This window comes from Monodon monoceros, unplaced genomic scaffold, assembly GCF_005190385.1.
Source record: "Monodon monoceros isolate NGI ecotype Baffin Bay Population unplaced genomic scaffold, NGI_Narwhal_1 Contig3440_ctg1, whole genome shotgun sequence".
Classification (NCBI taxonomy): Eukaryota; Metazoa; Chordata; class Mammalia; order Artiodactyla; family Monodontidae; genus Monodon; species Monodon monoceros.
This window is the reverse complement of record NW_021699362.1, coordinates 1-23,329: the sequence shown is the minus strand read 5'-3', so window position 1 is coordinate 23,329 and position 23,329 is coordinate 1. Positions and strand designations below refer to the sequence as shown.

The 23,329-nt window shown below is 60.3% G+C and overlaps 1 protein-coding gene and 2 long non-coding RNA genes across 7 annotated transcripts in view; 1 reads left to right on the top strand and 2 right to left on the bottom strand.

Moving 5' to 3' along the window:
• The window catches only part of LOC114905630 (ankyrin repeat domain-containing protein 11-like), a 31,858-nt gene extending 12,340 nt beyond the window's left edge, over positions 1-19,518 (top strand). The window contains exons 3-12 of one of the 5 annotated variants that reach the window (XM_029240185.1): positions 1,296-1,392; positions 1,817-1,987; positions 2,101-2,304; positions 2,987-3,129; positions 5,651-5,798; positions 6,124-12,593; positions 14,799-14,897; positions 14,969-15,112; positions 16,456-16,548; positions 18,541-19,518. In XM_029240185.1, the coding sequence (XP_029096018.1) occupies positions 1,296-1,392; positions 1,817-1,987; positions 2,101-2,304; positions 2,987-3,129; positions 5,651-5,798; positions 6,124-12,593; positions 14,799-14,897; positions 14,969-15,112; positions 16,456-16,548; positions 18,541-18,726 (7,755 nt within the window). In that variant the 3' untranslated portion in view covers positions 18,727-19,518. Of the gene's footprint in view, positions 1-1,295; positions 1,393-1,816; positions 1,988-2,100; positions 2,305-2,986; positions 3,130-5,650; positions 5,799-6,123; positions 12,594-14,798; positions 14,898-14,968; positions 16,549-16,720; positions 16,886-18,540 lie in introns of all 5 variants that reach the window. The other 4 variants (XM_029240152.1, XR_003796315.1, XM_029240072.1 and 1 more) reach the window with 4 other exon arrangements.
• LOC114905878 lies at positions 3,178-6,686 on the bottom strand. The gene is made up of 3 exons (XR_003796331.1): positions 6,447-6,686; positions 6,163-6,332; positions 3,178-5,338 (listed from the first exon to the last, which is right to left on the bottom strand). It is a non-coding gene; the product is annotated as an uncharacterized LOC114905878 (long non-coding RNA).
• Positions 13,607-15,104, bottom strand: LOC114905939. Its single transcript, XR_003796341.1, has 3 exons — positions 14,952-15,104; positions 14,664-14,732; positions 13,607-14,398 (listed from the first exon to the last, which is right to left on the bottom strand). It is a non-coding gene; the product is annotated as an uncharacterized LOC114905939 (long non-coding RNA).
• Positions 19,519-23,329: the final 3,811 nt, after the last annotated feature.

Genomic DNA, 23,329 nt, shown 5'->3' with positions numbered 1-23,329 from the left:
TGTGGCCCTTCTGCCGGGTTCCTCCGGCATCTTAAACCACGGGCGCGTGTGTCCTGACCCATGCACTGCGGAGAGGGGGGCTGGGCTGCTTGCTTCCACCCCTGAGGTGCCCCGGTGTGCTCAGCAGGTGCCACCCACTGCCCGGCCGGAGGCCGCGGGGCCACGCGCTTCGCTGAGGCTCTGCTTCCGTCCTCTTCTCTGGGGCTTCGTGTCTCCACCGCCCGAGAGGCCAGACACCCCGATTGTCTGAGGCCAGGCTGTGCTTCCCAGGAGGTTGGGCAGAGCAGGGCCCAGGTCACAGGGCGCGGGCAGGGCCACACGGCCTCCCCCTGCCCCGACCCCCAGACCCATCCGTGTGGCGCTCAGCTGTGCGAGAGCTTCTGAGCCAGGCTCCTGCCCAGGTCCGGCCACTGCCCCAGCGTGGCTTCGTTTCTCGGGGCTCCTTGAAGCTGCTGGGTGCCAGCTGTGCCCTGTGCAGAGGCCTCCTCGAAGAGCCGGGGCCATGTGCCGCCCTTTCCTCACTGCTTTTGCGGGGTCGTGGGGGAATTGGGGGTGGGGGAGAAGGCGAGCGGGATCCTTGGTCACCCCTGAGGAGCGTCCTTTCTGAATTTCCCCCTTGCTTGGGCCTATGCCTCGTGCGTTGGTTAAAAACCAGTTGTTGCTGGCAGGGTGGTCTGTGGTGCTTGGGGGTCATCACCTAAGATGCACAGATCACCGCTGTCAGCAGATCACAACTTTAGTTTTTAAAAAGGCAGTTTAAGGTACTTTTTAAGGAAATAACATACAGAAAACGCCTTGTAAGAAAATGGAAAGCGTGACACGCTTGTGGGGCCTGAGGTGGAGAGCAGCCCAGGGTTGTAGTTGTGGGAGTGGAGAGGTCACCCCAGCCCGGGGACGCGGAGAGCAGGGAGAGCCCCTCAGACACCCAGGCCCCGTGGCGACCCAGCTTCCCTCCCCGTGGTCCGCACCCGTGACCTAGGCCCCCCCATCCCCGGGCTCCCCAGAGCGCACAGGGCAGCAGGGGAGGGGTCTGAGACTCGACGGAGCCCCAGTTCCTGTGAGTAGGAGGGTGAGTGTGGAGCAAAGTGAGCTTTTGGCTCCTGGTCGGTGGAGTGGGGGTTGTCTCTTCTCTCCGCCCCCCCTGCCCCTGTGAAAGACACGGCGCAGTGTTTCTGCCTGAGGCCGGCAGGGTGTTAGGTGAGGGGCCAGAGGAGCACAGTATGCTTGTCGTGAGGAGGCTGAGGGGCGCCGGGCTGGCGCCGTATCTCGTTAGTGCTCTGTGTTGATGCCTTTAGATGCCTCCAGCTCAGTCCACGCCGTGGTACTGCAAGGCTGGTTCGCTCCTCGAAGCGCCATGGCATGAGATGGAGGCTCCTAGAAGCAAGAAGAAAGGTACAGTACCGCCCAGCCAGCCTTGACCTCTCCGCGGGTCTCTAAGCTGTGTTTGCATTTACATCTGAACTCTTTGGAGGCGGGGTGGGGAGGAGGACCTGGACCACAGACACTAGGAGTTGCTAGACCGAGGCCCGTTCTGAGTGAGCCGGGACTCGGGGTCGTCCGTCCCGCCGCCTGGCGCGCTGGGCACGGTCTGGGGAGGCACCTGGAGCGGTGGACGGTCGGTGGGGGCCGAGCTTGGCTTCAGTGGCTGGTGACGAGGTGTCGGAATCGTGTCCCCAGCACAGCTACTGCCGGAAGAGGTGATGACGGGCAGCGTGCGTGCTGCCAGCTGTCCCTCCCCTCCCCCGCAGGCTGTGAGGCCCCGGAGTCAGAGGGCTCCGTGGCATGAAGTCTCCCCTCTCTCCTCCACGCCTCACAGAGAAGCAGGGTCCCGAGCGGAAGAGGATCAAGAAGGAGCCTGTCGCCCGCAAGGCCGGGCTGCTGTTCGGCATGGGGCTGTCTGGGATCCGCGCCGGCTACCCGCTCTCGGAGCGCCAGCAGGTGGCTCTCCTCATGCAGATGACGGCCGAGGAGTCTGCCAACAGCCCAGGTGAGCCCTGGGGGCAGGTGGTCCTGGGGCCTGGGAGGCCCTCCTTTGGGACGGTGACCCAGCCCCGCAGGTCCCTCCCGGTAACCTCCCCCCATCCTCTCCTCGGCCTGCAGTGGACACGACACCAAAGCACCCCTCCCAGTCGACAGTGTGTCAGAAGGGGACGCCCAATTCTGCCTCAAAAACCAAAGATAAAGTGAACAAGAGAAATGAGCGTGGAGAGACCCGCCTACACCGGGCGGCCATCCGGGGGGACGCCCGGCGTATCAAGGAGCTCATCAGCGAGGGGGCGGACGTCAACGTCAAGGACTTCGCAGGTGAGAGCTCGGAGGGAGGGCCGCGGGGCAGACCCCCTTTTACATAGGATTATTTGCTCTTTCTGTGTGTCCAGAGCTGTGCACTGAGAGGGGAGCGTTTGTGAGACCAGGAGGCCTTCCTGTGTGGAATCCTGGGTTTTCCCACGGCCCTGGGTGTTGGACCCAAACCTAGTTTAGCACCTTTTTTTTTTTTTTTTAAAAAGCGATTTTCCTAAGTTGCATTTTTCCAAAGCCCTGGGAACTGTCCACGGGGCAGCTCTGTGTGCGTGCCGACGTGAGCAGCCGCTCCCCGAGAGGCCTCAGCGCATGCTCACGGAGGCCCTTCCAGACCTGCGGCCGTGGCCACGCTCTGCCTGCTTCCCTGTCTGCAGACGGGGCACATCCTCCCTGTGTGTTGACAGGTGACTTGGGCTGAGGCTTCCCCTTGTGACCCTGTGTTCATTGATCCTGTACCCTTGTCAGCTCGGTGGCCCACGTCACCCTCGCAGATTCTTAGTCTGTAAGGTTAACCGCTAGAGGTCACGAGCAACCCAGAGGCGCCCAAGTAAAGACCAGTCGGCATTTCTAGGCTGGGCGCCCACCAGGCCTCTGTCCTGTCCTTAGCGCTTCCTGAGTGCCACCCAGACGCGGGAGTGACCTTCCTGAGGGTTAAATCACGTACGTGCCGAGTGTCTGTTTCCAGGCTGGACCGCGCTGCACGAGGCCTGCAACCGGGGCTACTACGACGTGGCGAAGCAGCTGCTGGCCGCCGGCGCAGAGGTGAACACCAAGGGCCTGGATGACGACACGCCCTTGCACGACGCCGCCAACAACGGGCACTACAAGGTGGGCGCCTCCCCGCAGACCCCCCGGCAGGCCTGCCATTAGACTGTGCGCTGGTCCGCAGCCACCTGTTTCTCTGTCCTTCCTGTGTGTGGGGTGACCAGGAAGTGAATCTTTGACAGGCCCCGCCTCCCCTCCAGCCCAGCTTTCTCACCCTGGGTCAGCACCTGGGTGGCCTCTCGCCGTCTGTGGCTTGTGTGTCAGGGCCCTGCTCTGGCCACTCAGCTGTGGTCAGCCATTAGGAGGTGAGTGGTCATACCCAGAGGCAGGGGGGCTCTGCCTGTCCTCGTCCCTGTGCTGCTGCCAGACCCGGCAGCCTGGACGGGGGTAGACAACATGGGGTGAGCAGCCCAGGAGCCGTGAGCACCTGGGGCACGGCCCCTTAGGTCCAATGCAGGAGCCGCACGTGTAGGTGAGGGTCTGGCTGCGGTCACCACCACACTGTCCAGGAGGCCCCTGGCCAGAGCTGGGATGGTGCGTGTGATGACACATGGCAGCTGTTTGAGTGCATCTGGTCTGTCGTGGCGGCCCCGCTGGTCACTGTAGGCAGGTGTCAGGGAACCGGCAGTGTGGCCAGTGTGAAAATGACGCGTTGGCGCAGGGAGAGATTGGGAGGTGCTCTGAGCTCAGGATGCCGAGACACCTGGGACACCCGAGTGCTGATTATAGAGCTGACGTCAGGAATTAGTTAACGTTTTAGGGAAGACGATGGCATTATGGGGTTTTCGTTGTTACTGTTTCTTAAGAGCCGTTTTAGAGAAGTATGCTGAAAAACTTTATGAAATATCTGGGATTTGCTAAAAACAACCAGGGCAGGCAGGGACTTCCCTCGTGGTCAGTGCTTAAGAATCCGCCTGCCAACGCAGGGGATGCAGGTTTGATCCCTGGTCAAGGAACTAAGATCCCACATGCCATGGGGCAACTAAGCCCACGCGCCGCAACTAGAGAGAAGCCCACGCACCGCAACGAAAGGTCCCGCCTGCCACAGCTAAGACAGACACGACACAGCCAAAAATTAAAAAAAAAAAAAGATACCCGGGGCAGTGGGCAGGTATGGGGTATGGGTGAAATGAGGCTGGCTGGCTGGTAGGTGATGGAGCTGGGAGGGAGAGGGCCACCGCCTGAATCTCCGCTTGTGTAATTGTCTTTAAACTTGTTATTAGGGAGCAGTGAGAGACAATGGACACGTGGCCTCAGGTGTGGGCTCTGCAGAGGGGAGAAGGCTGAGGGCCAGGAGATGGGAGATGACCCAGGACTGTCCGGGTGGGCTGGTGGCCTTCGGGGCTGCATATGGTGGAGACCCTTTCTCGGCCGGAGGGAGGACAGCATTGAGGGGACTTAACCTGCGTTGCTGGTCTCAGAGGGAGGGGCCGTAGCCAGGGAACGTGGTGGCCTGAAGCAGTTGGGGTGTTCGTCGGCTGGCAGACAGCAAGGACACGGGACCAGAGCCCTGACTCTGACCCCAGGATTGTCCAACACTGTGGTGATTTGTCAGAGGGCAGGGGAGCACCTGCCCAGGAAGCAGTGTCCTGCTCCTGCCATGCAGACCCAGGTACACCTGCGTGCAGCCCGGGCTGAAGTGGAGGCCGCCGTCCCGTTTGCCAGGCACCTGGGGGAGGCTGTCGGTTCCGCCCCGGCCACCCGAGTGAAGCGAGGATCGAGATGGAGTGAGTCACACAGAATTCTTTGGTTTCCTGGTGCATCTGAACGTTGTCTGCACTGGACAGTTGCCGTTTGGTGTGCAATAGCAGTATCTATAAACAAGTTGCACTCCTTCGTTAAGAAATACATTATTGCAGGACTTCCCTGGCGGTCCAGTGGTTAAGACTGCACGCTTCCACTGCAGGGGACACGGGTTCAATCCCTGGTTAGAGAACTAAGATCCTGCATGCTGTGTCATGCGGCCTTAAAAAAAAAAGAAGAAATACATTATTGCTAAAAAATGTAACTGTCACCTGAAGCTCCAGGAGTCGTGATCTTTTTGCTGGTGGAGGGTCTGAAATACCGCGAGAACTACCAAAATGTGACACACAGACACCAAGTGAGCAAATGCTGTCGGGGAAATGGCGCCAGTAGACTTGCTGGGTGCAGGGTCGCCACAGACCCTCAGCCTGTAGACAACACGGCATCTGAAGCGCAGTAAAGTGAGGTCTGCTGTCCTTGGCGTTCAGTGGGTCCTGGGCACGGATTAGCGACAGGTGATCTTACTTTCCTGCAATAAACAAACATGCAATAAACCTGCTTGCACACGCTTGGTCTTTGTTTTCTCTACTGTGTGACACGCCCCCGCCCCCCCCCCCCCATAAAAGCCTTCCCCCCAAGTTGCAGGAACCCGGCGGCTCGAGAGGAGCAGCCTGTTTGAGTGGTGGGTCTTTGGTGGGAGAGGCCTCGCGGGCAGCGTGAACAGCCTCCACCCCTTGGCCTGGTCGTGCTCAGGCCCTGTGAAGGGGCCGCAGTTGGGCATCGGCATGGTGGCCGCTCAATGTTTCTCAGGGTCCCTGACGGGCCTCTCACTGCTCCGCAGGTGGTGAAGCTGCTGCTCCGGTATGGAGGGAACCCTCAGCAGAGCAACAGGAAGGGCGAGACGCCGCTCAAGGTGGCCAGCTCCCCGACCATGGTGAACCTGCTGCTGGGCAAGGGCACCTACACGTCCAGCGAGGAGAGCTCGGCCGGTCAGTGCTGCGGGGGTGCGGGCTGGGCAGGTGGCGTCACCGCGGTCAGCAGGGCTCTCCCGGCAGCCTCCTTGGATGCCTGCTGCTGACGGGAGCTTCTGGCCCGTGAGGAGTCCCCCCCCTGAGCCGGGATGGGGGGCTTCCGTGCAGGGCCTCCAGCCCCGTGTCTGTGCAGACCTCTCTGTAGCCCCTCTGCCCAGGGCCAGCCTCAACCTGAACTAAGCCAGGTGACGCGCTTGTTGGGCGGGCGCCTTCCCCTCCCCTCCCCAGGTGCCCGCAGCCCCTGCCTGAAGCACCTCTGACCTCCTCCCCCCTGTCCCCGCAGAGAGCTCCGAGGAGGAGGACGACGCCCCATCGTTCGCACCTTCCAGCTCAGTCGACGGCAATAACACGGACTCCGAGTTTGAGAAAGGTCTGAAGCACAAGACTAAGAATCCGGAGCCCCAGAAAACTGTGACCCCCGTCAAGGATGAGTATGAGTTCGACGAGGACGACGAGCAGGACAGAATCCCTCCCGTGGACGACAAACATTTGCTGAAAAAGGATTACAGGAAGGAAACTAAGTCAAATAGTTTTATTTCTATACCCAAAATGGAAGTGAAAAGTTACACTAAAAACAGCACGATTGCACCAAAGAAGGCGTCTCACCGCATCTTGTCGGACACGTCAGACGAGGAGGACGTCGGTGTCGCCGTGGGGACCGGGGAGAAGCTGAGACTCTCGGCTCACACGACACTGCCTGGCAACAAGACACGGGAGCCTTCCAGCTGCAAGCAGCAGCAGGAGAGAACGAAAGTGAAGAAGAAGCGGAAGAAGGAAACCAAGGGCAAGGAAGTGCGGTTTGGGAAGAGGAGCGACAAGTTCTGCTCCTCCGAGTCCGAGAGCGAGTCTTCGGAGAGCGGCGAGGACGGTGGGGGCTCGGCGGGGAGCCCCGGCTGCCTCAAGGAGTCCCCGCTGGTGCTGAAGGACCCTGCCCTGTTCAGCTCCCTGTCCGCCTCCTCCACCTCGTCCCACGGCAGCTCCGCCCCCCAGAAGCATAACCCCAGCCACGCGGACCCACACGCCAAGCACTGGCGGACAGACAACTGGAAAACCATCTCCTCTCCAGCCTGGTCCGAGGTCAGCTCCTTATCAGACTCCACGAGGACGAGACTGAGCAGCGAGTCTGATGGCTCCTCCGAGGGCTCCAGCGTGGAGTCACTGAAGCCGGTCAGGAAGAGGCAGGAGCACAGGAAGAGGGCCGGCCTGCAGGGCGCACTGCCCGATAGGAAGAACTCCTTCCATCCTGGCGGGGACGGCGCCATCCCCAAGCTGGACAAGGAGGGCAAAGTCGTCAAGAAACACAAGACGAAACATAAACACAAAAGCAAGGAGAAGGGGCTGTGCTCCGTCAGCCAGGAGCTGAAGCTGAAGAGCTTCACCTACGAGTACGAGGACTCCAAGCAGAGGGCAGACAAGGCGATCCTCCTGGACGACGTGCCGGCTGAGGGCAAGCTGAAAGGCCTAAAACACGAGAGAGACCCCTGTAAGAAGGAGGAGAAGCTCAGCAAAATGAAGTCGGAGGAGAAGGAGTGGCTCTTCAAGGACGAGATGATCAAGGTCTCCAGAGAGGAGAAGTCGCTCAAGAGAATCAGGGAGCTGAACAAGGACGGGGGCAGGGCCTTCCGGGAGGAGAAGGACCGGTGCAGCAAAGCCGACAAGGAGAAGCTGCTGAAGGAAAAATCTCCAAAAGAGGAAAAGCTGAGGCTCTACAAGGAGGAAAGAAAGAAGAAGTCCAAAGACAGGCCCTCCAAGTTAGAGAAAAAGAATGACTTTAAAGAGGATAAAATTTCAAAAGAGAGGGAGAAGACCTTCAAAGAGGATAAAGAAAAACTCAAAAAAGTGTATAGGGAGGAGTCTGCTTTTGATGAATATTGTAACAAAAGTCAGTTTCTGGAGAATGAAGACACCAAGTTTAGTCTTTCTGATGACCAGGATCGGTGGTTCTCTGACTTGTCGGATTCATCCTTCGATTTCAAAGGGGAAGACAGCTGGGACTCTGCAGTGACAGACTACAGGGACATGAAGAGCGAGTCTGTGGCCAGGCTGATCCTGGAGACGGTGAAAGAGGACAGTAGGGAGAAGAGGCGGGAGAACAAGGCCCGGGAGAAGCGCACGGACAGGGACATCTTCTCTCGGAAGAAGGACAGGGACTGCCTGGAACGGGGCTCGGAGCGGAGGAGAGAGCACGCTGCCGACAGGTACAGGGCCGTGCCCGGCTACCTCTGCGAGAAGGACAGGAGGAGGCGGGAGTGTGCGGAAGGCGGCCGGGACAGGAAGGAGCCCCCCGAGGCCGCCAAGGAGCGGAGAGATGGCCGCGCAAAGCCCGAGGAGGCGCACAGGGAGGACCTGAAGGAGTGCGGCTGCGAGGGAGTCTTCAAGGACAGGCCCGACTGCGACTTCGGGAAGAGCCTGGAGCCCTGGGAGAGGCACCACCCGGCGAGAGAGAAGGAGAGGAAGGAGAGGCTAAAGCTGGAGAAGCACAAAGAGAAGTCCAGTGACAAGGACAGAAACGAAAGACTGATGCTTGAGAAGTGTCAGAAGGACAAAGAACTTGATAAGTGTTTCAAAGAGAAAAAGGACGCCAAGGAAAAGCATAAAGACGTGCACAGCAAAGACAAAGAGAGAAAAGCATCTCTCGACCAAGGTAAAGACAAACGGGAGAAGACTTTCCCCGGAATTCTCTCCGAGGACTTCTCTGAAAAGAAAGATGAAAAGAAGGGTAAAGAGAAAAGCTGGTACATTGCAGACATATTCACTGATGAAAGCGAAGATGAAAAAGATGACTACGCGGTGAGCGGATTCAAAGTCGGGGAGGCCGGCGAGGGGCGGGGGGATGGCCCCCCCGAGAGGGAGGACGGGCGGGAGCCGCACCCCCCCGACAGGCACCGGAAGCACTCGGCCGACAGGCAGCATGCGGAGAAGCAGAAAGACAAAGAAATCAGAGAGAAGAAGAAGGAGAAGGGCGCCACAGACGGGGGGAAGGACAAGAAAGAAAAAACCTTGGAAAAGCACAAAGAGAAGAAGGATAGAGAGTCCACGGAAAAATACAAGGACAGGAAGGACCGAGCGTTGGTGGACTCCACGCAGGACAAGAGGAACAAGCAGAGGCTCCCCGAGAAGGGGGAGAAGAGGCCCCCTGTGGAGGACAAGGCCAAGAGCAGGCACCGGGAGAGGGCGGACCGGGAGCAGGGCCGCGAGAGGAAGGCGAGCAAGGGCACCGACGCGGAGAAGAGCCTGCTGGAGCGGCTGGAGGAGGCGGCGCTGCAGGACTTGCGCGAGGACTCCAACGACAAGGCCAGCGACGCGTCGTCGGACGGCTTCCCCGACCGCGGCCACGACCCGGGCCTCGGCGCCCTCCTGGAGGCGCCCTTCCCGGAGCCCCCGGAGGAGCGGGCGCGGGAGAGGGAGCGGCACCGGCACGCCTCGTCCTCCTCCAAGAAGAGCCATGACCGAGAGCGGGTCAGGAAAGACAAACCCGAGAAGAAGGAGAAGAGCGACGACTGCAAGGACACGGGCGGCCGGAAGGACAGCAGCCAGTACGAGAAGGAGGTCCTGGAGGCCGACACTTACGGCCTCTCCTACGGCAGCATCAAGGCCGACGCAGAGGACGAGTTAGAGAAAACCATCGAGTTGTTTTCTACCGAAAAGAAGGAGAAAAATGATCCTGAAAGAGAACCTCCCAAGAAGGTAGAGAAGGAACTGAGGCCTTACGGCTCTAGCACCGTGAGCCTCCTGAAGGAGAAGAGGCGGCGGGAGAAGCACCGGGAGCGGTGGCGGGACGAGAAGGAGCGGCACCGGGACCGGCACGGGGACGGGCCCCCGCGGCACCACCGGGAGGAGCTCAAGCCCGCGGCCAGGGACAAGGACAACCCTCCCGGCTCCTTCCGAGACAAGCCCAAGGACGAGGGCGGGAAGCTTGGCGAGGCCAAGCTGAAGGAGAAGGTCAAGGAGAATCTGGAGAAGGACAAGGGCGACCCCGTAAAGCTGAGCAACGGGAACGACAAGCTCCTTCCGGTCAGAGACCCCGGTAAGAAAGACGTCCGGCCGCGGGAGAAGCTCCTGGGCGACGGGGACCTGATGATGACGAGCTTCGAGCGGATGCTCTCCCAGAAGGACCTGGAGATCGAGGAGCGCCACAAGCGGCACAAGGAGAGGATGAAGCAGATGGAGAAGCTGCGCCACCGGTCTGGTGACCCCAAGCTCAAGGACAAGGCCAGGCCCGCCGAGGACGGGCGGAAGAAGGGCCTGGACGGCCCGCCGAAGAAGCCGCTGGGGCTGGACCCTGCCCCGAAGGACAGGAAGCTCAAGGAGTCAGCCCCTGCCACCCCTGCTGCCGAGAACAAGCCCCACCCGGGACCCGCCGTGGACCCCCGAGACTGGCTGGCAGGCCCCCACATGAAAGAGGTCTTGCCCGCTTCCCCCAGGCCGGACCATGGCCGGCCCACCGGGGTCCCCACCCCCGCCTCGGTGGTGTCCTGCCCCAGCTACGAGGAGGCCATGCACACGCCCCGGACCCCGTCCTGCAGCGCCGACGACTACCCCGACCTCATGTTCGACTGCACAGACCCCCAGCCCGTGTCCAGCACGTCAGCCAGCGCCTGCTCGCCCTCCTTCTTTGACAGGTTCTCCGTGGCCGCCAGCGGGACTTCAGAAACACCGGGCCAGACACCTACGAGGCCGCTGTGCGCGAACCTTTACCGCTCGGTGTCTGTGGACATCAGGAGGACCCCTGAGGAAGAGTTCGGACTCGGGGACAAGCTGTTCAGACAGCAGAGCGTCCCTGCGGCGCCCAGCTACAGCTCGCCGGGGCAGCACCCGGAGGACAAGGCCCTGGGGCCCCCAGCACCCACCGAGAAGTTCGCCTGCTTGTCTCCGGGGTATTACTCCCCGGACTATGGCATCCCCTCCCCCAAAGCGGACGCCTTGCACTGTCCGCCTGCGGCCGCAGCCAACATCACCCCATCCCCAGAGGGTGCCTTCTCCGGCTTACCGACGAAGTCCCCCCCTTCACACAGAGACGAGCTCTTGGCCCCGTCCATGGAGGGGGCCCTTCCCCCTGACCTTGGCATTCCCCTGGATGCCACGGAGGACCAGCAGGCCACCGCGGCCATCATCCCCCCGGAGCCCAGCTTCCTGGAGCCCCTGGACGAGGGCCCTTTCAGCACCGTCATCACAGAGGAGCCGGTCGAGTGGGCGCACCCCGCCACCGTGGAGCAGGGCCTCCCCTCTGGCCTCATCGGGGGCACCCCCGAAAACCCCGCCAGCTGGCCCGTGGGGTCCGACCTGCTGCTGAAGTCCCCACAGAGATTCCCGGAGTCCCCGAAACACTTCTGCTCTGCCGAGTCTCTCCACCCGGAGCCCCCTTACCCGGTGTCGCCTGTCTCATACCCTCTGTCGGTCCCCGAGCCGGGACTGGAAGTCAAGGACGAGGCCGGGGAAGCAGTCCCGGCCGCGGTCTCTGCTTTAGAAGAGCCAGCCGCGTTTGCCCCTCCCTCCAGGCTGGAGTCCTTCTTCAGTAACTGCAAGTCCCTTCCGGAAGCGCCCCCCGACGCGCCCCCCGAGCCTGCGTGTGTGACGGCCGTGGCTCAGGTGGAGGCCCTGGGTCCCCTGGAGAACAACTTCCTGGAAAGTGGTCACAACCTGTCTGCCCTCGGCCAGGTGGAGCCGGTGCCCTGGCCCGGTGCCTTCCCCGCCACCGAGGATGACCTCGACCTGGGGCCTTTCTCGCTGCCGGAGCTTCCTCTCCAGACGAAGGATGTTTCCGATGTCGAAGCAGAGCCTGTGGAAGAGAGTCCTCTCGTTCCTCTGGACAACGCCCCTGCGCTCCCGAGCGGCGGGGATGTCTCTGTGGCAGCTGCTGAGGAACAGCGGGTGCTGCCTCCTGACCAGGTGGCCGCCCGGCTCACAACCGAGCCTGCGCCTGAGCCCCCAGAGGAGCCGAAGCCAGTCGCGCTGCCCGAGGCCACAGTGGAGGCCGGGGCCGGGCCGGAGGGGAGGGCCCCCGAGGACTCCGACCCTGGCTCTGGGCCCACGCCAGCCCCCTCAGAGCAGCATCCACCGGGGAGTGGGGACGAGCAGGCCGAGGGCCCAGACCCCTCGGCCACGCCCCACAGTGCTCCCGACGCCCCCGGGGACGGCTCGGCCCAGGCCCGCGCAGCGGATGGGGCCGGCCCCCAGGACAGTGCCGGGCTCGAGGGGCCTCCGGACGGCGTCCAGCCTGAAGCCCCCGAACCGGAACCCAAACCGACAGCCGAAGCCCCAAAGGCGCCCAAGGTGGAGGAGATCCCCCAGCGCATGACCAGGACCCGGGCCCAGATGCTGGCCAACCAGCAGAAGCAGAGCTCGCCGCCCACCGAGAAGGAGGCTGCGGCCGCGCCCACCCCCAGGGCCAAGGGCCGCGGCTCTGAGGATGACGACCCCCAGGCCCAGCACCCGCGCAAACGCCGCTTCCAGCGCTCCAGCCAGCAGCTGGCCCAGCAGATGCACACGTCCACGCGTCAGACGCGGGAGGTGATCCAGCAGACGCTGGCTGCCATCGTGGACGCCATCAAGCTGGACGACATCGAGCCTTACCACAGCGACAGGTCCAACCCGTACTTCGAGTACCTGCAGATCAGGAAGAAGATTGAGGAGAAGCGCAAGATCCTCTGCTACATCAGCCCGCAGGCGCCCCAGTGCTACGCCGAGTACGTCACCTACACCGGCTCCTACCTCTTGGACGGCAAGCCACTCAGCAAGCTGCACATCCCCGTGGTGAGTGCCTGCCCGGGCGGGGGGCGCCCCCCAGGCCCAGGACCCGCTGCGCTGTCCTCCCTGTCATTCTCCGTCTGCCCCATGGCGGCTCCCACCCAGTCCGCGTGCTTGGACCTTGGCTGACCCAGGCTCCACCCACGTGGGGCACGCCTGGCCCCCTCTCTGGTTCAGTGCCCCCGCAGCCCGAGGGCTCCCCAGACTCCAACCCTGGCCCCCAGCGGCCCCACGGTGCCAACCCAAGGCCCGAGCCCAGACCTTTTCCTCTAGAGGCCTGAGGGCACCTCTCCTGCCTCCTCAGAGCAGGTCCTTCCTCGGGTTTCCGGGCTTCCCCACCTGCCCAGTCAGGCCCACGCCCCGCCTCTCGGCCGTCTGTTCGCGTGCCCCCTCCCCTGGGTGGTTCGCCCCACGTCTGTGCAGACGTGACCTGTCCGAGCCCCGCCGCGCACACCCCACTGCCTCTTCACGCCCAGACGCGGGCCGTTGGCAGGTCCTGCCACACGAAGAAAGCCACGCGGGGAGCGCGCATCCTCCACGTGCTGCTGCCCCGCCCGCCCCCCCAGGCAGCAGGCACAGGCGTTGCGGCCAGTAAAGCTGATCTCAGCCACCTGTGCTCAGTGGTAGCCAGAGCTGCCCCGGCCCCCAGGCTTCACGGTGCTGCCCAGGTGCTGCCCATCCACAGCTGTGTGGCGGACTTGCCTCAGTTTTTGACCAGCCCACCCCACCCCACCCCACCCCACCCCACCCCACCCCCCCCCCCACCGCCGTGAGGAAAAAAAGCCCAGCTTTCGGCTTGTTCTGTCTCTCGGGCCTGGGAGAAGCCCCCGTAACGGTCGTCGGTGCTGCATGGGATGCGTCCTGCGCTCAGACCTCGGCCTGCGCCGCCTGTTCCCAGGCAGGAAGTGGAGCCGAGAGGGGGAGCTCGAGGCACTGGATGCAGGGGAACCTGGCCTGGGATCCCTGGTCAGTGAGACTTTGCTGCTGTTTGGTTTCAGTAACTAAAATTTAGACAAACAGCACCGTGGCCCCCTAGAACATTTGGAAACTAGAGAGAAAGCCGTGCTCCTGCCTCCCCCTGGACCCCCGCCACCCGAGTTCACCCCGCAGCAGCCTGTGCGTCTCCTGGAGCTCAGCCCTTTCTAGCGGCGGGCTCCGTTCTAGCGGCGGGCTCTGGTTCACAGCCTGTCGCCCCGCAGCCAGGCCCAGGCTGTTGGGGGTGAGGGCAGGCCGAGGCCTCATTCCCACACCCTCTGGAGCCGGGGAGGGTGAAATGGAGGTGACCTCACACCCACAACAGCCCCAAACAAGACCCCTATACAGAGACCACCGCAGGCGCCCAAGAGGCAAGGGGAGGCCGGCGCCCTGGGCCCCCGGGGCATGATGGGCAGGACGTGCAGCCAAAGAGACCCGGCTGGGTGGCTTCATCTCAGGTTTTGAGAATTTTGGACCGAAAAGTTGGAAGAGAGCATGTACCTTGAGCTTGGGCCTCGAGTCCAGCCCCTCAGAGGGTCTTGTCTGTGGCGGCCACTGTACCGTGGGCATTATTCCTCCCCTCCAGCCCGAGGTTGTGGCCACATGAGCCACCGCACCCTACTTGGCCTCGGCCACCCGGGAGGGGCTCCTCGGCAGTCCCGTGCTTCCTGGCCCCACGAGAGGCTCCAGCCCGTATCTGGTGCTGTTGTGACACGCTTCCTGTGTGTTTTGGAAGCACCGGCTTCTTCTCCTGGGAGAAGCGCCCTCCTGGGTTCAGGGGTGGCCTCCGGCATCTGGGGGTAGTGCCCCGGCGAGCCCTCTCCCTCACTGACGCCCTGGGAAGAGGGGCGGGCCCAGTTGTCCTGTTCGTGTGGCTTCTGGGCAGCTGTGTCCCAGTGGGTCTCAGGGTGCGTGAAGCCCACGGTAAACAGAGGACACCCTGCCCCTCCTCCATCCCCTCTTGGCTGCGCAAGGGCCGAGGTGCAGATGCCCTCTGTTCTTAGCTTCCCTCGCCTCCCCCATCTCTGCCGCTCCCTCCCCGGCCACCCTCCTCCCAGCCACACGGGGGGGGGGGGGGAGGGGGGACGGGCGCTCGCTCACCTACTCTTGGGGACAGGCATCCCCCAGCGCGTCCACGTCTTCATGGGACCGTGGTCTCCGGGGTGACTCCTGCAAGTGGGGCGGCTGGGGTGATTCACGGCCCCCGCTGACCCCCGTCTCCCCCTGTGACTGCAGATCGCGCCCCCTCCCTCCCTGGCGGAGCCCCTGAAGGAGCTGTTCAAGCAGCAGGAGGCCGTGCGTGGGAAGCTGCGCCTGCAGCACAGCATCGAGCGGGTAAGCGGGCAGCCGCGGGCCCAGTGCGCCCGGCCCGGGTGGCTCTCAGCTCACCAGCCCCTCTCTTCCAGGAGAAGCTGATCGTCTCCTGCGAACAGGAGATCCTGCGGGTTCACTGCCGGGCGGCGAGGACCATCGCGAACCAGGCGGTGCCATTCAGCGCCTGCACCATGCTGCTGGACTCGGAGGTGTACAACATGCCGCTCGAGAGCCAGGTGGGCGTCCGGGTGAGAGGGCCTGCGGGGGGCTGGAGCGGCGCTGGGGTCACGGGCCCCCGGAGACTCACGTGCGGTCTGCCCGCGCAGCGGGCGGAGCTGCTGCACCAGGGCTTCCTCACCGAAGGCCCCAGAGAGGCTTGTCACGCTGGGGACCACAGGGCTGCTGCCCCCGACGGGCACGCGGGCCCAGGGCGCGCCCAGCAGTTGGACACACGGTGTGCCTTGTCTGTCCACCAGAGTCCAGGCCGCCTCCCTCCGCCCCCAGGGCTGTGTTTGTCCCATGAGGTCACACCCTTCCCCAGCCGACTGCTGTGCTGTCCCTGTAGTACCTGTGCTCCTGAGGGCCCCACCCATCGGCTGACACGCTGGAGATCTAAAATGTGCAGAAAGCAAGTTGATTCCCGTCCTCCCTGATGTTCTCTCCTCCCCCGCAGCCACTGTGACTCTCAGCCCAGAGCGTGTCATTCTGGGCCAGGCCTCGGTGCTGAGTTCCCTTCTGACGGAGGCCCCTAGTGACCCCAGGCCCACAGGTGGATCACATAGACCCCTGGGTGTCTGAGCAGCATTCCCAGGTTGGCCGCATGGTGACGTACGGTGGTTCAGTTAAACCTGATTTCTTTTTAGTGCATTAAAGAGTCCTCACACGTAGCCTTTAAGGATACCTCTTTAAGTTTCTACTTGAACGTACTACGCATAGCAACGAATTTGCCCTAAAGCAAAAACATTTGTCCACAAAGTATTTTAGGGATTGGGTGGAAGCTTTGCTTTTTTTGATATTTGCATCTGAAAGAAAAAAGAATCTGCTCCCCTTTAAGGGATTGCTGGGTTTCCTCTGAATGTCAAGGAGACGACAGACAGGACTCTCAGGCTGCAGCCTCCTCCCCTCAAGCCCCTTTGTAGTGGGGCCTGGGCTTTCCCCAGGCAGGTGGTTGCGTGTGGCTGGGCGAGAGAGAGACTTTCCCGCCCCGAGACCCGGGAGGCCCTGCAAACCCAGCCGGCAAGAGCCTGTGGGGACCTACTGCTCCCCGAGGCTGCCCTGCCTGTAAACCACAGTCCACCGTGGGCGGCCTGCAGCCACCCCAGGCCTCGCAGACGTCCTGTCAAAGGAAAAGTCACTGCCGCTTTTTACCCTCGCCAGCTCGCCCTGGGGCCTCCCCAGGAGACGGAGACGGAGGGGAGCCTGAACGCGCCGCCGGGGTCCTGGGTCACCACAGGGCAGCTCCCCCCACGGACGGCGTGGAGAGCTGGTGGGGGAGGGAGCCCTTGACCGGGTGACCCGGGGCTTGGCGTGCCAGGCCCACCCCTCCCGGACGCCCACACGTGCTTCACTCTCCCGCCAGGGTGATGAGAACAAGTCAGTGCGGGACCGGTTCAACGCCCGCCAGTTCATCTCCTGGCTGCAGGACGTGGACGACAAGTATGACCGCATGAAGGTGAGCCCCGGCCCCGGCGGCGGCGGCGGGGCCAGGGCTCTTCTGGGCGGGGGCGGCAGGGCCGTGTTCGGAGGAGGCAGCTTCAGACTCGCTCTGAGCCCAGCTGGCAGTGAGGGAGCCGAGGCCTCCCCGCCCCCATGTTGCCTCTTAGAGTGTCTTCCCTCCTGTCCAGGTGTGCGGGGAGCAGCTCCTGTCACCAGCTGGCGGTCAGACCTCTGTGGGACCCCACCTTGAGCCCTCCTCAAAGGTCACAGCATCCACCCATCACCCCTGCCCCTGGCTGTGCTGACCAGTGCAGCGGGCAGAGGATGGGGGGGAGATAGAGAGAGATTAGCAAGTAAGAAGCAAGTCCTTGTCTGCAGGTGCGAGGGTTGCACCCGGGGTCCCCCGTGAACACTGACCGGCAGTGACGTGCCCGTTACAGAATTAACACCTAGAAGCCGGCACCACCGGGAAGCCCCAGGAGGCAGGGCCCGCTGCGTGGAGCTGATGGAGGCGTGACCCAGGCTCCTGCGCTGGGCTGCCAGCCTCACCCCTTGCCTCAGTGACCCTGCCTCCGGCACTGCGGCAGCGCACCCAGAGGGGCAGCCAGGAGGCCAGAGGCCAGAGCAGAGAGGAACCAGCCTACAGGGCGTTCAGGCCCAGCTGAGGCCGGGTCCAGGCCGTGTTTCTAACAAGCTGCAAAGGTGACCGTTCGGGGGTCCCACGGTCACTCCTCCCACCACCAGCCAGCCTGAAGGGAGCTGCACGGGAAACTTACAAGAGAGAAAAAATTTCTGACCAAAGCAAAGTTAGATTTGGTGCATTACAAAGACAACGTTAAGTCTCATTTCCTTAACGTGCCAAGAACTTACAAACCAATAAGAAAAATAGATGGATAGAAAAAGGAATTGGTGAAGTACGGAGAGTGCAGGGGCACGAAACGGCCACCCGCGTGGCCACTGGTCTCAGAGCACAGGGTGGACGAGGTCCTATTCAGGAGACAGGCTGCCCACCCTCAGTTCCTGCAGCCCTGGGACAACTCTCCGGACATGCTGGTCATGTTTCAGGGGTTTAGCCCAACAAACAATTTCATTTTAGTAACTGAAAACTCAGGGGTACGTACAATTCTAGTCAAGAACGCTTTAAATTAGGTGAAAGCAGCTGGACTCCTGAGGGTGTCTGAGCTGTCACGCCTTTTGTTCAAGCCTCCCTGAGGATGACAAGCGGCCCAGGCATGCCGAGGAGGACACGGCTGGCCGCTGGGGCATGTGGGGCTTGTTTCCAGAACACTTTTTTTAACTGAACTATTTTAAGCAAATCAGAAATTGTGATACCTGGCCCTGCATGCTCGTGTGCACGTCGAAGAAAATAAGATGATCTTCCTGCACACTGTCACTCCGTTAACTCTGTCCATATGAAGGCTGGTCTTTCGCCTGCTGTGCTGTGTCACCCGCCTTGTACCCCAAACGCCGCCCCCGCCCCCCCCACGTGCTGTTGGTAACCCAGGTACCGTCATTATTTCAGTTTCAACATTCTCCCTTCTCAACATGAAGTACAGAGTACGCCTTTAGTAGTATAACCGTTTACCTTACTTAGTACGCCTAAGAGTAAACACGTGAACATTAATTTTTAAAAACTAACCAAGTGCATTTCTAAAAGGCATAATTTCCACTGTGAGTGCAAATGAAGCCAATGTCACCAACCATAAATAAGATAAATGGAAAATGAAAACAGAAGAGCAAAGAAAGCTATTATGAGTTCTGACTAGAGGCTGTGCTGAAACCCCCAGGGTGGGGGCACAGAGCAGGGACGATGGACAGACCCCCGTGTGGTCAGCAAGGCCACTCACCGCGCAGGACGAGACCCAGACGCAAGAGGTCGTCCTGAGGCCAGAGCGCGAACGGGTCCCCCGCCCCGACCTCCCGGGAGGCGCTGCGGCAGGGGGAATGGGTGCGGGGGGCGGCCGGGGTCTTGCCTCCCCTCCCCTCACCTGCTGCGTTTCCCGCGTAGACGTGTCTCCTGATGCGGCAGCAGCACGAGGCCGCGGCCCTCAACGCTGTGCAGAGGATGGAGTGGCAGCTGAAGGTGCAGGAGCTGGACCCCGCCGGGCACAAGTCCCTGTGTGTGAACGAGGTGCCGTCCTTCTACGTGCCCATGGTCGACGTCAACGACGACTTCGTGCTCCTTCCGGCCTGATGCGGTGGGACAGCTGCCCGGGTCACAGGCGAGCCCCCCAGTCCGCCGCCGAGTCCGGGCGGTGGAAGGAGACCACGTCCCCGGTGGGGACATCCAGGGAGAAGCCCGCGCTGGGCCCCCGGCGTGCGGCTCTCTCACACCCGCCGCCGCGGGAGGACGCAGGAGCCGGGGACGCGGGCACGGACACCGACACGGCAGCCTCAGGCTCTTTTCCGGCGGCTGCACAGGCATCTCAGGAGCTGCAGGATGGAGAGCGTTTTTTTAAATTCCTTGTTTCATTTCTGATCGACTAAAGAGAATAAAAGTTAAGGCGTCCACCCCTCACCAACAGCGGCCTCCGGGTCAGAGGGTGGGGAGAGCTTCGGGCCGGCAGCCGTCCTGTCGCCACGAAGCTGCCGACGGTGCCAGCCCGAGATCTGGGCTGGGACGCCGGGCCGGGTGAGGGCCTGGCTGCGCCACCCGCCCGCCCGCCTCACAGGGACACGCAGGCAGGACTCCGGGTTGTGTTTTTAATGGAGTCAAATCCACGTGGTTTGTATATTTTTTCCTTTAATCTTGGGCATTTTGTTTCTCTTTCTGAGAACATAACTTGAAACACTACAGAGCCAATAATCATATAAAAAGTGTACCCGTAAACGCTGTACAGTTTTATACACGTTCACAATGTACTTTTGCTGCCTTCTAGATAATTTATTTTGCAACACATTACTGCACAGTTGTAAATAACTTATGTACTGTAACATCACTTCAGTTATGTGTAAAGAAATAAATAAATTAATTAAATGCTCTTTGTACACGACAGCCCCCTCAGGAGGGTGGACGTGGCTGTGAGGGGAGGGTTCCCGCCCTGGAAATCCCACTGTCTTCCACTTTTTTTCCTACCAAATGAGTAGCTTATAATTTTGAAACAAACATACTCACCCCCGGCTTTCCTGCCCTCCACTCAACGGACGACTGGGGCTGCTGGCCAGGACGGCACGGGTTACCCAGAGGCTCTTTCCCAGGGCCCATCAGAGCGGGCAGGAGACGGGCGGGTCGTGTGCTGGGGCAGCAGGTCCCCTGGGTGGCACGGCTATGGAGGGACCACTGTCTCCCGACTCCCCGTGGGGCTGCCACGTGGGAGTCCCCACCCGGGATGTGTGTTCCGCCTGAAAACCAGCTCGCGGGGCAGGAGTCAGAGATCTGAGCCCAGCGTGACCTGGGGTCTGTGCTCCTCTCTGAGGGGGGTGCGCACAGGGCCAGGCTGGGGGCCCGTTCTGAGCAGAGGCATCCGTCCTGCCTGCTCCATCCACAATTCCCGTCCAACGGCTGGCTCGAGCTGGAGGGCAAGGGGTGGAGGCTGCAGGGCCAGGCAGGGCGTCAGGGGTGGCCCTAGCCCTTGCTGGAGTCCTCGGGCACCTCGCTCCCTCCCCCGTGCTTCCTGTACCTGGCACAGGCGGGAGCTGCAGACGTGACCCCACTTGGGAGTGAGAACCCAGCCCTGTGCCAGCAGCATGCCTCACAGAGCAGCCTTGACGGTGCCCCAGACCAGCTGGAGGTGGTTTCCTCTTTCTGGAATGCCTGGCCCGACCCAAGCTCTCGGTTTCTGCCTCGGAGACGCCCCGACTCTGCATTCCCCTTTGTGCGAATCCCTGCCCCCCACCGCCACGGCCGGTCCCACCTCGAGTGACCCTGGGGCGGGGCCAGAGCCTTCACTGCCCAGCGTCTTTCTAAACAGCATGAATTAGGTCACACCTGTTCATCTGGCACATCCTGGCGTCAGCAACTTCAGGCCACCCCGCAGAGACCCTGCACTCAGAGAGGTCCCGCCCATTGTAGGTGCTGGTCCTGCTGCAGCAAGCGTGTCTGGAGGTGTACCCCATGCTCTGGCGTGTCTATACCACAATGATATTGTGACATCATGACGTCCCTTTCCTGGCTCCGCGTGGGACTTCCTGCCATGAGAGACAATGGCACAGATGCTCTCGTCACGTGGCTGTGCAGTGGTGGGCCCCAGAGAACAAAAAGGGATTAGTATCCAGGATATAAATAGAGAACCCGTAAAACTCAACTGCAAAAAAAAAAAAAAAAAATTTCAAAAATGGGCAAAGGGCTTGAATAGTCCTTTCCCCAAAGAAGATATACAAATGGTCAATAAGCTCATGAACAAACGCTCAACATCACTAATCACTAGGGAAATGCAGATGAGAACCACAATGAGATACCCCCCGACACTCATTAGGATGGCTACTAACAACAACAACAGAAAACAACAAGCACTTGGTGAGGGTGTGGAGAATGTGGAACCCCCGTGCACTGTCGGTGGGAATGTAAAATGGTACAGTCACTATGGAGAACAGTATGGAGGTTCATCAAGTATACTTACCATGTGATCTGGCAATCCCCCTTCTGGGTACATACCCAAAGGAATTGAAACCAGGGTCTCAGAGACATACTTGTACGCCCACGTTCATCACGGCACTATTCACAACGGCTACAACATGGAACAAACCCAGCTATCCACTGACAGATGAATGGATAAAGAAAAGGTGGCGTATATACCTGATACATACTGATAGATGCTAGAGCATGGATGAACCTTAAGGACGTTATGCTAAATGAAATAAGACAAATACTGTACAGTTCCACTTATAGGAGGTACTGTGAGTAGTCAAAATCAGAGAGACAGAAAATATAACGGTGGTCACCTTGGGGGGGGGGTGGTGGAATGGGTGCTGAAATTCCGGCCTCGGAGGTCAGACCTGGGGAGAAAACTTGGGTTGATTGTGTGGAGACAGCCTGGGTGGTAGGGCTGCAATCCGGTGCAACTGAGGGTGTACGCAGAGGAAGCCTGGGTTGCCTTGGAGGCCGGGCACCATTGTTTGGGGGGTGCCTGAGAGGGGGAGCGGGACCTGCAATCGTAGCCTTTTCCCCTGCGTGTGTGATCGCCAACTGCATGGGCTCCGGGAGGCGTCGTGAGCCACCTCCACTCCCGTCGCATACTCCCGGGGTGTGCCTAAGCTGCCGCCACCGTCGAGAAACCCAGGACTGGTCGCCAGCCGCCACATCTGCACACCCCTAGCAAGGGGATTAACCGCCAGCAAACACTGAGGAAAGAGCTGACAGGCATCCATGCTAAAAGCAGCCCTGGTACCAGATATGTTAAACCCACGAGAGCTACACAGGGATGCCCCCACGTGTCAACAGCCCTCCAAAACCACAGCTGAAAATTGTCTCTCCTAAACGCACAGAGTAAGAGAAATAAGAAGAGGAACCACTCCAGTTAAAAGACCAAGAGAATGCTGCTGCAAGAAGCAACAACACAGACCGCTTCACTCCAACAGACACAGAGTTCAAAAAGGAAAGTAAGGAATTAAGAAAGGCTATCGGGGACTTCCCTGGTGGCGCAGTGGTTAAGAATCCACCTGCCAATGCAGGGGACACAGGTTCGAGCCCTGGTCCGGGAAGATCCCACATGTCACGGAGCACCCAAGCCCGTGTGCCACAGCTACTGAGCCTGCGCTCTAGAGCCCGCAAGCCACAACTGCTGAAGCCCATGCACCACAACTACTGAAGCCTGCACTCCTAGAGCACGTGTGCCACAACAAGAGAAGCCACCGCAATGAGAAGCCTGCACACCGCAACGAAGAGTAGCCCTCGCTCGCCGCAACTAGAGAAAGCCCGCGTGCAGGAACAAAGACCCAATGTAGCCATAAATAAATACATTTTTTTTTAAAAAAAGAAAGGCTATCAACAGAAATGCCGAGTACTATAAAAAAGAAACAAACTCTAAAGGGTACCAAAAAAAATTAGAAAACTCATTTGCAGAGACAAAAGCTGAGCTAAAGGCAATGAACAGCAGAATTAATAACGCAGAAGAATGAATAAGTGAAGGTAGACCAATGGAAATGAGGAAATGACCCAATCAGAAAAGCAGAAAGCCAAATGAAAAAAAAAAAGCAATATAAGAGGCCTATGGGAGAATATAAAGTGTGCCAATCAACACATAATAGGGATTCCAGAATGGAAAGAAAGAGAAAAGGGTACCACAAATGTATCTGAAGAAATGACGGCTGAAAACTTTCCAAATCTAAAGAAGGAAACATATCCAGGTAGAGGAAGCACAGGGGGTCCCAAACCAGGTAAACCCACACAAACCTACAGCAAGACATACTATAATAAAAATGGCAAAAGTTGGGCTTCCCTGGTGGCGCAGTGGTTGAGAATCCGCCTGCCAATGCAGCGGACACGGTTTCGAGCCCTGGTCTGGGAGGATTCCACATGCCGCAGAGCAACTGGGCCCGTGAGCCACAACTCAGCCTGCGCGTCTGGAGCCTGTGCTCTGCAACAAGAGAGGCCGCGATAGTGAGAGGCCCATGCACCGCAATGAAGAGTGGCCCCCGCTTACCACAACTAGAGAGAAACCCTCGCACAGAAACGAAGACCCAACACAGCAAAAATAAATTAATTAACTCCTACCCCCAACATCTTCAAAAAAAAAAAATGGCAAAAGTTAAAGATTAAGAGAGGATTCTAAAGGCAGCAAGAGAAAAACAAAGAGTTAGTGACAAGGGAACCCCCATTAGGCTATCAGCTGATTTCTCTACAGAAACGCTGTGGGCCA